Source organism: Myxine glutinosa, chromosome 4 (assembly GCF_964187855.1).
Source record: "Myxine glutinosa chromosome 4, kmMyxGlut1.1, whole genome shotgun sequence".
Lineage (NCBI taxonomy): Eukaryota > Metazoa > Chordata > Myxini > Myxiniformes > Myxinidae > Myxine > Myxine glutinosa.
In genome coordinates, this window is record NC_136264.1 from 51,597,015 (window position 1) to 51,608,924 (window position 11,910).

General features: G+C 51.8%; 1 protein-coding gene across 1 annotated transcript in view; it reads left to right on the forward strand.

The window, feature by feature from the left end:
* LOC137424632 (kalirin-like) overlaps positions 1-9,733 on the forward strand; it is a 31,593-nt gene extending 21,860 nt beyond the window's left edge. The window contains exon 14 of the mRNA XM_078775219.1: positions 9,623-9,733. Within this exon, the coding sequence (XP_078631345.1) occupies positions 9,623-9,634 (12 nt within the window). The 3' untranslated portion in view covers positions 9,635-9,733. The remainder of the gene's footprint in view (positions 1-9,622) is intronic.
* Positions 9,734-11,910: the final 2,177 nt, after the last annotated feature.

Genomic DNA, 11,910 nt, shown 5'->3' on the forward strand with positions numbered 1-11,910 from the left:
GCCGCGGATGCGCGCAGGTCATCCTTGGGTGCCGTCCGGAGGCCCAGCAGGACCCAGTGGAGCCTGTCGACCCAGCCGTCGTCGCGGAGTGTGGCCCGGAGCGCGGTCTTCAACGAGCGGTGGAACCGCTCGCACAGGCCGTTGGCCTGGGGGTGGTAGGCCGTGATTCGGTGCAGCTGGACCCCGAGCCCCCGCGCGACCGCCCCCCAGAGCTCCGAGGTGAACTGGGGGCCGCGGTCGGACGAGATGTCCGAGGGGGCGCCGAACCGGGCGACCCAGGTGGCGATGAACGCCTGCGCGACGTCCGCCGCCGTCGTCGCCACCAAAGGCACGGCCTCCTGCCACCGGGTGGTGCGGTCCACCGTTGTGAGGACATGGGTGAAACCCCGCGAGGGGGGCAGAGGTCCCACCAGGTCCACGTGAACGTGGTCGAACCTACGTTCCGGCACCGTAAACGGGGCCAATGGGGCCCGGGTGTGTCGGTGCACCTTCGCGCGCTGGCATGCGAGGCACGTCCTGGTCCAACCGCGGACGGCCTTCCGGAGGCCATGCCAGACAAACTTGTCGGCGACCAACCTCTGGGAGGCCTTCGTGCCCGGGTGGGACAGGCCGTGGATGGCGTCAAAAACCTGGCGCTCCCAGCCCGCGGGCACGATGGGGCGAGGCCGCCCGAGGGAGACGTCGCACAAGAGGGCCGTGCCCGCGCCGTCGAACGGCATCTCGGCGACGCGGAGGCCCGTGACGGCGGTCCGCAAGGCTTGGACGCTGGGGTCGGCGGCCTGGTCCGCCGCCATCCGGGCATAGTTGATGCCGAGGTGGACTGCGTGGGCGACGGACCGGGAAAGGCAATCCGCCACCGGGTTGTCCTTCCCCGCGACGTGCCGGATGTCCGTCGTATATTCAGACACGGCCGAGAGGTGACGCTGCTGCCGGGCCGACCACGGCTCGGTGACCTTGCCCATCGCGAAGACCAGTGGCTTGTGGTCGACGAAGACCGTGAACGCACGGCCCTCGAGCAGATGGCGGAAGTGCCTGACCGCCAGGTGAAGCCCGAGCAACTCGCGGTCGAAGGTACTATAACGGCGTTCAGGCGGGCGAAGCTGCCGGCTGAAGAACGCCAGCGGTTGCCAGGCACCACGCACCCATTGCTCGTGCACCGCGCCCACCGCGTAGTCCGAGGCGTCGGTGGTGAGGGCGATCGGTGCATTGGGCGCCGGGTGCGTGAGCATGGTGGCGTTAGCCAAGGCGAGCTTCGCGCCCGCGAACGCCGCGTCCATCTGCTCGGTCCAGGTAACGTCACCTTTGCCCGGCTTCCCTCGGAGGGCCTCGTGCAGGGGGCGCAGGAGCTGGGCGATGCGGGGCAGGAACCGATGGTAAAAGTTTACCATGCCCAGGAACTCCTGGAGCCCCTTGATCGTGCGGGGGCGCAGAACCCCTTCACCGCCTCCACCTTGGCCGGCAGGGGGATGGCCCCGTGCCTGGTGACGCGGTGCCCCAAAAAGTCGATGTCGGCGACGCCGAACCGGCACTTGGCGGGGTTCACGATGAGGCCATGCTGGCCCAGGCTTTCGAAGAGCGTGCGGAGATGGTGGAGGTGCTCTTCGCGGGACGCGCTGGCGACGAGGATGTCGTCCAGGTAGACGTACACAAAATCCAAGTCGCGCAAGACGCTGTCCATTAGTCGCTGGAACGCCTGAGCCGCATTTTTCAACCCGAAGGGCATCCGAAGAAATTCGAAAAGTCCGAATGGCGTGATGACGGCCTTCTTCGGGATGTCCTCCGGCCTGACGGGGACCTGATGGTAGCCACGTATGAGGTCCACTTTTGAAAAGAAGGACATGCCCGCCAACCGGACATGCCCAACAGTCTGCTTCTGCTGTCCTAACAATGGATGGAGGTCCTCAATGCCAAACAGGAAATCAGAGCTGTCTCCCTTGACATATCACGTGCCTTCGATACAGTCTGGCACCCCGCTCTGCCCACCAAACTCTCCTCATGGTATCCATGGAAATCTCCACGCATGGCTTGCAGACTTCCTCTCTGGTCGTAGTCAAAGTGTGACCTTGAATGGATTTCTCTCATCTCCCCTTCATGTTCAGGTAGTGTTCTGGAGTTTCCCAAGGTAGTGTTCTGGGCCTTGTGCTTTTTCTGGTCTTCATCAATGATCTCTCCGACTCTCTGGAAAATCCTCTCTGTCCCTTTCCTGATGACTCCACTCTCTGCCGCTCCATTCCTCATCCCTTCATATTGGCAGTCTGCAGCCTCCTCACTCTCTGCAGACCTGTACAAAATCACAGACTGGTCAAACAAGTGGAACATGTCTTTCAATCCGGACAAATCTCACACTCTTACGATGTCTCTCCGAAAAGACCGACTCGACAACCCTCCCATCTACTTTCTCAACAATCCTCTCCAAGAAGTTATGTCGCTCAGGCTTTTGGGTCTCACTATCTGCCATGATCTCTCACTATCTGCACACCTGAGCTCCTCACGACATACAAGGCTTTCATCCGCAGCTCAATGGAATACTGCTCTCCCCTCTGGGCTGGTGCTCCTGCCTCACACCTAGCTCGTCTTCACGCTGTTGAAACCAAAGCGTTCAGAATTATTGGAATCTCCCGCGATGAAGCGAACTCCGAGGGCCTTTCACTCACTCGCCGCAGGCAGGTTGGTGGTCTTTCCGTCTTCTACCGACTCCTCTCCGGCCTTGCCCCCCCAGCTCTCTCTGGGCTCTGTCCCCCAAATATTCCTACAGGTCGCACAAAATCTGCCAGCAACCCTCTTATGGTTAAACTGCCAAAATCAAGACTCTCTGCTCACCTTCACTCCTTCATTCCTCTTTTCTCCCACCTCTGGAACAAACTCCCTCACTCCCTTCAATCCCACTCCTCCCTCCAGGTCTTTAAAACAGCTGTTCACCACCATCTCTTATCTTCCCCGATCCAAAACCTTGATCTTTTCTACCCCCGCTAATTTCACCCCAAATCCACTTTTTTGAAATACCAACCTCTGCCCTGGAAGCCCTTGGTGTCCTTGTGTTTTATACTTCTCCCACCCCCCCCCCCCCCACCTCCCCACCCCCAAGCCCTCTCCCTTCCACACATCTCCCGATGTCCCTGCTCTCAAATGTTTGTGTGCTTCCCCATCTTGTCTACCGCTCCCTCTTTTTATATATTTTGTTTGTGTGATAAATGTTAGCTCTTTCACGAGCCTTGATTCTGTATACATAAAAATAAAAATAAAAAGTGACTGGGATGGAAATGAAAATGATGAAAAGACTGCAGGAAAAGAGGAAAAACAATATTGCCAGAAGTGATGGATTCGAGAGCTTTGCTTACATTTTTGTGGGAGATGCAAGCACACCTGTCTGTATGTCAGATGATTTGTTTTTGCACCCTTCTTCTGGATAGCAGTGATATTTGCTGACTATCGTGGAGAGGAGAGGTGTAAAAAGGAGAAAGACAGATTGAACATGGGCACGGATGCCATCTTGTCTGCTGTCAAGGCTGGACATAGTTTTCTCAAATTTCTCGGATGAGGACACTTCCAAGAGTCCAGTAGACAGAGGGTACAGTGTCGTCGAATGGGGACAGAGCTGGTGAGATTGGATGCATGAGATTTGGAGGCAAATACTGAGCACCGAGTGGAGTCATTCTGCATTAGCTTCAGCAGAATCTCTGGTGATGTATTTTGAGGTGAGGTGGAGGAGAGTTTAAGGTGGCGCCATCACGACTTTGAGAAAGTAGACTGCTTGTTGAGTTCAGCCGTGAGATTTTACATTTACGTTTTCTGGCTTGCCGAAGGATCAACACAGTCTTACAGAATGATCTAACATTCCTCTCAGTCTGATTTGCCTTCTATGTTGAGAAACCGAGTTGTGTCCCCACAATCTTTCCCTCACGCAGGCTGCAGTAACATCCCTCTCTGACGATATTTATAAAACAAGTACATTGTCACCTGTCTGTGAACATTCATCTTGAGGCAGGAATGGCATAACTGTCACCTCGTGCTGCTGTAATGTTGAGCTGTCAAGCCCCAAATTTATTTCTGTGGCCATCCAATCAGAGATGTTGTCTCTGGAGCTCCTGGGTCTCACCGTCAGTTATGAGTGGTGTTGGGAAGATCATATCTCAAAGCACACCTCCAAAGTCACCATCTGCCTCTGAAATCTCAACAGGTTCAATTCCTCTTCCGACTGTCTTTATAGCTTATCATGATGTTTAATTCCTTCACCTGAATACTGCCTCATCTCCCTCTCACGACTCCCCCACTCTCTCACCATCTCGCTCTTGCCTCTCTCCCTCTCTCTGCCCCGCCTCTCCCCCTCTCTCTGCCCCCGCCTCTCCCCCTCTCTCTGCCCCCGCCTCTTCTCCCCTCTCTCTGCCCCGCCTATCCCCCTCTCTCTGCCCCGCCTCTCCCCCTCTCCCCTCTTTCTGCCCCGCCTCTCCCCCTCTCTCTGCCCCGCCTCCCCTCCTCTCTCTGCCCCGCCTCCCCTCCTCTCTCTGCCCCGCCTCCCCCTCTCTCTGCCCCGCCTCTCCCCCTCTCTCTGCCCTGCCTCTCCCTGCCCCGCCTCTCCCCCTCTCTCTGCCCCGCCTCTGCCCCGCCTCTCCCCCTCTCCCCTCTCTCTGCCCCCCCCTCTCCCCTCTCTCTGCCACGCCTCTCCCCCTCTCTCTGCCCCGCCTCTCCCCTCTCTCTGCCCCGCCTCTCCCCTCTCTCTGCCCCGCCTCTCCCCCTCTCTCTGCCCGCACCTCTCCCCCTCTCTCTGCCCCGCCTCTCCCCCTCTCTCTGCCCCGCCTCTCCCCTCTCTCTGCCCCGCCTCTCCCCCTCTCTCTGCCCCGCCTCTCCCCCTCTCTCTGCCCCGCCTCTCTCTCTCTGCCCCGCCTCTTCCCCTCTCTCAGCCCCGCCTCTTCCCCTCTCTCAGCCCCTCTTCCCCTCTCTCAGCCCCGCCTCTTCCCCTCTCTCAGCCCCGCCTCTTTCCCTCTCTCCCTCTATCTGCCCCACCTCCCAATTATCTGAAGCCACCTGTCTGCATCATGGCTGCTTTTGGACACGTAGGTCCTTAATTTGGCCCCGCCTATCTCTTTTTTTTTTTTTTTTTTTTTTTTTTTGTTGTATACAAGATCGAGGCTCGTGAAAGAGCGAACATTAATCACACAGAAAGACAAACAGACACACAAAACAAATAACATCGGGAGCGGTAGACAAGATGGGGAGAGAGGGGGAAGGACACAAACACAACATTTGAGAGCAGGGACCGAGAGACATGGAGACATCGAGAGAACTGTGGGAGGGAGAGGGCTTTGGGGGGGAGGCATGGGAAGGGTGGGGGGGGGGGGTGGGAGAGGTATAAAACATATGGACACTGCCAAGACCTAAGTTGGAATTTCAAACAAGGTGGATCTGGGGTGAATTAGTGGGGGTAGAAAAGATCAAGGTTTTGGATGGGGAAGATAAGAGATGGTGGTGAACAGCTGTTTTGAAGACCTGGAGGGAGGGAGTGTGATTGAAGTGAGTGTGGGAGTTTGTTCCAGAGGCGGGAGAAAAGGAAGGAATGAAAGAGTGAAGGTGAGCAGAGAGCCGAGATTTCGGCAGTTTAACCATCAGAGGGGTGGCTGGCAGATCTTGTGCGACCTGTAGGAATATTTGGGGGACAGAGCACAGAGAGAGCTGGGGGAGCAAGGCCGGAGAGGAGTCGGTAGAAGACAGAAAGACCACCTACACTGCCTGCGGTGTGAGTGAGTGAAAGGCCCTCAGAGATAGCTTCATCGCGGGAGATTCCAATGATTCTGAAAGCTTTGGATTCAACAGCGTGAAGCCGAGCCAGGTGAGAGGCAGGAGCACCAGCCCATAGGGAGAACAGTATTCCATTGAGCTGCGGATGAAAGCCTTGTATGTGGTGAGGAGCTCAGGTGTGCCTAGGAAGGACTTCGCACGACGGAGGATGCCCATTCGGCGACCTGGCTTTGGAGGCCAGCTTGGAAATGTGGTTTTCCCAAGAAAGATCATGGCAGATGGTGAGACCCAAAAGCTTGAGCGACAGAACTTCTTGGAGAGGATTGTTGAGAAAGTAGATGGGAGGGTTTGTCCAGTCGATCTTTTCGGAGAGACATAGTAAGAGTGTGAGATTTGTCAGGATTGAAAGACATGTTCCACATGTTTGACCAGTCAGTGATTTTGTCCAGGTCTTCAGAGAGTGAGGAGGCTGCAGACTGCCGATCTGAGGAAAGAGGAATGGAGCGGCAGAGAGTGGAGTCATCAGCAAAGAGATACAGAGGATTTTCCAGAGAGTCGGAGAGATCATTGATAAAGACCAGAAAAAGCACAGGGCCCAGCACACTGCCTTGGGGAACTCCAGCCTGAACGGGGAAGGGGGAGAGTGAGAGAAATCCATTCAGGGCCACACGTTGACTACGACCAGAGAGGAAGTCCGCAAGCATGCATGGAGATTTCCATGGATACCATAGGAAGAGAGTTTGGTGAGCAGAGCTGGGTGCCAGACCGTATCGAAGGCACGTGATATGTCAAGGGAGACAGCTCTGATTTCCTGTTTGGCATTGAGGACCTCCATCCATTGTTGAGACAGCAGAAGCAGCATGTCCAGAGTAGAGTGACCTGGTCTGAAACCAAATTGATGATCAGAGATCAAGCCATTGGAGAAGAGGAAAGATTTCATATCCGAAGCAATGATTGGATTCCATGACTTTGTGCTGATAATTGGGAGCAGGCTGATTGGTCTGTAGTTGCAAGGATCTGTTTTTGCACCTTTTTGTGTAAAGCGGTAATGTTTGCTGATTTCCAGGATGCTGGCAGATGACCTTGAGCAAAAGATAGGGTGAAAAGAACAGAGAGAGGGTGAGATAGAGCGGCAGAGCAGGATTTTAGGACCCGTGGGCTGATGCCATCTGGTCACAGTTGCAGAATCAGAGTCGAGGTTTGACAAAAACTCCTCCACCTTGTCAGGAGAGAAGGTCACAGAGTCCAGGAGCAGTTTGGTTCGACTGGGAAAGGTGGGAAACAGAGAGAGATGGGTTTGGGACTAAGGATTTTGAGGCAAACACAGAGTTGAGGCATTCGGCTTTGTCACGTGCGATGTCAACTGTGTGGCCATTGAGGTAAGGGAGGGGATGGAGGGGGAACAAACACCAGAAACTGGATTTGACCAGACGCCACAGGATTTGGAGGAAGGAGACAGGTTTTGAGAGTTCATTCTTGAGTGAGGAGAGATAGTGCTTCCTGGCACTCATGAGGGTAGACACACACTTGTTCCGAGCTTGGTGGAAAGAACTGAGATTTCCTTCAGTTGGATTAGCCTTCCCAAGAGGCAAAGGCAAGTTGTTTCAGGGCAACTGCCTCACCACAAGATTCAGTGTACCATGGACGGGAGGAAGGGTAAGACAACTGAAGGCGAGATGGGATAAATCTGTGCATGAGAGAGATCAGTTTGCTTTGGAAGAATTCCCAGGAAGAATTGATGTCAGAGGCAGTGGAGATGGGAGACCAATCCAGACGATTGATGGCTGCTTGAAGACCGTCCCAGTCGGCCTGAGTGAAATGCCAGACTCGTCGACGCTGAGGAGGCTCTCTGAGAATGGCCAGAGAGATGTCCACTTTGACAAGCACATGATCAGAAGAACCGATTGGAGCAGAAGAAGAGCAGCAGACATTAGCAGGGAAGTTAGTCATAACCAAGTCTAGAAGAGAAGATACTCCATTGGCTGAGATCCGGTCGGGAAATTGACAGATTGTGTCAATCCCAGTGAGTCACAGAAGTCCTTTGCTGAGGTGCCATGACTGGTGAGAGAGGAACCCACACCCAACCAGGTGGCATGATGACAATTGAAGTCACCACATATGAGGAAGAGAGTGTTGGGATGAGTGGATAGAAGTTGGTCCATGTTGTCGGACAGTGAAATGTAGATGGAGTCATCACTGTTTGGGGGACGGTACAGAACACATATGAACAAAAGGTGGGAGCGGAGAGGAAGCCGTAGCCAGAGGTACTCCTGGGGGTGAGGAGGAGAGAGGGCAGTGCAAGGAGAGTGAGGAAGAGAGTTTTTGATAAAGATAGCCACCCCACCACCAGGCCGAGGCTCAGGTCTATCATACCGGAGGAGGGAGTAACCAGGAAGAGATATTAAGGAATCAGAGACATCTTGAAGGAGGAAAGTCTCTGTTAAGCAGATCAAGTCTGGATTGTCAGAAGCAACCTGTATGGAGAGATCAGTCAGGTTTGAGCGAAGGCCCCGGATGTTTGAGGTCCATACCGTTAATGAAGAGAGAGGGGGAGCATCGGGTACAGGACAGGGGAGGGGAGGAGTAGGGTAAGATGAAGGATGAGAGGGGGAGGTAGGGAGAGCAGTTGTTAGTGTGTCAGCGATTGCAGAAGAGTTCCAAGAAAGGGAAGGATGAGGAGGATGAAAGGTTTGAAGGTGAAGGGATGAGGCACAGTGAGGGGTTGTTTGAGGGGGGGCAGAGGAAAGAAGAAGGTTGGGGGGGTGGAGGTATGAGATAGAAGGGAGACGAAGTGGGGAGGAGGCAGCTTTGAGGAGGGGGGAGGAGGGAGAATCGGAGAGGAATGGTATGGGGGGAGATTTGAATGAGAGGGGTTGGGGGAGAGTTTTGAAGGGGAGGAGTGAGGGGGGAGTTTAGGAGGGGAAGGGCAAGGGGCGAGTTCAGGAGTGGAAGGGCAAGGGGGGAGTTCAGGAGTGGAGGGGCAGGGGGGGAGTTTAAGAGTGGCGGGGCAAGGGGGGAGTTTAGGAGTGTAGGTGCAAGGGGAGGGATTTGGATGGGAGGGGCAAGAGGGGAGTTTAGAAAGTGGATGATTAATGAAAGACGAACATTGAAAACAAATTGGGTTTGTTGTGATTTTCAAGTTAGCAATCCGGTTCAGAATGATGGAGGAGGGATGGAATGAATGTGAATTTAGACCATGTAGTGAGGGAGACGTATAAGATATTGAATTTCTTTTTTTTGAGGTGGAATGAGTTGGAGAGGAAATTGAGAAAAGCCTTTTAAATAGGAAGAAAAACAGCGTGTTGTAAAATACCACTGAGTAAAACACTGAAGGGGAAAGGTTATACATATTTAAATAATATTTAAACAGAACCGTGAACAATCTTATGTGCACAAAAATACCAACGGGGGGAGAGCCGAGAGGGACCACCACGAGTCACGTGAAGGGCAAACGGTGGATGGCAAGGAGTTAATGGGGGCGGGGCGAACAGCACACCGCTGAGAGAAAAACAAAGCCTCAAGGTTGTACAGTGTTCACTGTACAACTACAAGGCCTCAAAACACGGTCACCATGTTCGGTGACCTCAGGTCCGGTAGCCCAGGAGAAACCGAGACTCCCCTTCAAATCTCTTCCCAAATATCTGTCAATGTTTCTCTACTTGTGGTGCTCTTCCTCTGCTCTTTTCCGGATATATATCTGAGGCCCCCTACTTGCATCATGGCGGCCTTGCGATAAATATCTCTTCTACCGACTCCTCTCCGGCCTTGCACCCCTGCTCTGTCCCCCAATATTCAAGCTGGATGCACAAGATCTGGCAGCAACTTCTGGTGAAACAGCCAAAACCAACTCACTACTCACCTTCACTCTTTATTTCTTTTTTCCCCTTAGGTCTTAAAATGAACACACACACACCCACACACAGAAACACATACACACACACACCCATATATGCAGACACACACACACACACCCATATGCACAAACATATATATATATATATATATATATATATATACATACATACATACATACATACATACATACATACATACATACATACATACATACACACACACACACACACACACACACACACATACATACATACATACACACACACACACACACACACACACACACACACACACACACACACACACATACATACATACATACATACATACATACATACACACACACACACACACAGACAGACATACATACATACACACACACACACAGACATATATATACATCCACACACACACACCCATCCACACACATATGCACATACACACATTCAGGCATATGCACACATTCAGGCATATGCACAAACATATATATACACACACACACACACACACACACACACACACACACAACATGAAAAACATACTTCGAGAACAGCATGCGACAGCAGCAGCATGCAACGAGAGAACAGCAGGCAACGAGAGAACAGCATACAAGGCAACAGCAGTTGGATGCTATGGAAAGAGCAAAGAAAAGCAGAGCTTGAACTGCTGAATGGCTTTGAATGAATGAATTGTACAATATGCTATCCTCACCCTTGTCCTTGTAAAATAAACCCCCTTTAATAAATTGTTCTTTCAGATTTGCTCGTCGTCTCTTTTCTTTCTTTTATCTAACACAGTCCGCATGTATTGCGAGCCGGGGAGGTTTTGTATTCCCACCAATTGGCTTCAGTCTAACTGGTGTGCACTGGCAGTTTCGCTCTGCTACATCCATTTAAAACAGAAGATATGATCAGTGCATGTCGGCGGAGCGAAACCCAGTTGGAAAACCACGTCACCCACAGGTAAACGGTAGTCGAATGGAGGATCCCAGGGAACCTGGTCCACTAATTGGCATTCACGGTTGATTAGCAACCCGCCAGGAGTTATCCATGTTCGGTGACCTCAGGTCCGGTAGCCCAGGAGAAACCGAGACTCCCCTTCAAAGTAGACCTCAAAACCCAAGACTGCAACAGTATCAATGAAGAAATGAAACCTGTCCAGTGTGATATGTTTAATGTTGTTCAGAAATACAGAACGTTCGCTCATATCACATGTGGGCGCTGCTGAAACTGACGGCAGATTGAGAAGCAAGAAAGATGATGGTGGACACGATTCCATGAGGTTGACAAATCGATTGATTTACAGCTGAGTTGTCAATTTTTTTTTGAAAAGTTGAAACACAGAGCATGTCCAAAATGAGGAATACTCGTTTCATTATCCATCAACAGCATGCAATCGTGCAACATACCATGGACGCATAGATCATCAGTAGCAAGATGGAAGAAGCATGTTATCATGTCGAAGGTAACAACTTCTGACTGGGTTCTTGGGAAAGCTCGTATAAATCATAACAAAATCACAAAAAGGTCATCTACATATCAAAAAGAGGGGTGAAGGAGGGATGTGGGGTATGGAGGGGCATGAGATAAGTAAATTGAGAAAATGGAGGGGAGGAGCAACAAAAGTTGGGGAGGAAGTGGGATAAACAGAAAGAGTGGTGGGAGATGCATTGCATAAGAGAAATGGAAGTGTACGGGGGGAGGGGGGAGGGCGAAGGGCGGGGGAGGACTTCCATTTCACATTTAAAAGTAGATGGCCCCTTCATGTCATCACGATCGTGACTCTCAAAGTTCGCCTCAAAATTTGTGAAGTGACAAGAAAGGCATTGAAGCGAAAGGCAAAAAATACTTGCCTGCGATACTCAACTACAAAGCAGTTGCTGTTACACACCCATCGACCTGGCAAAGGCAAAACAAAGATGCAGCTTAAATCCCATAGAAGTGGACGAATGGAACTACGAGCAATACGTTTTGACATTACTTCCACATGGAAAAAGCACACAGATTATCAAAGAAAACTTTCTCAAAATTACCACTTCATAAAGAGCCATTTAATATCGACATAGAACAGGGTTTGTTGAGACTTTTAAACTACACATTACACGTAAACATGCATTTGCGATACGCTCGAAAAACAAACACTACATTACCGGACAGAGTACAATAGTCCAAGAAATAAGCCGATATGTACGAAATGCCCGTACTGGCAGATTGCTTTTTCCTACAGAATCGGACATGGAGCAAAACGATCCATGTACAGGTTAATTTCTTTTCCCTTCAACACATGGAAAAGAAACGGGCAAAAAATAAAATAATATCACAC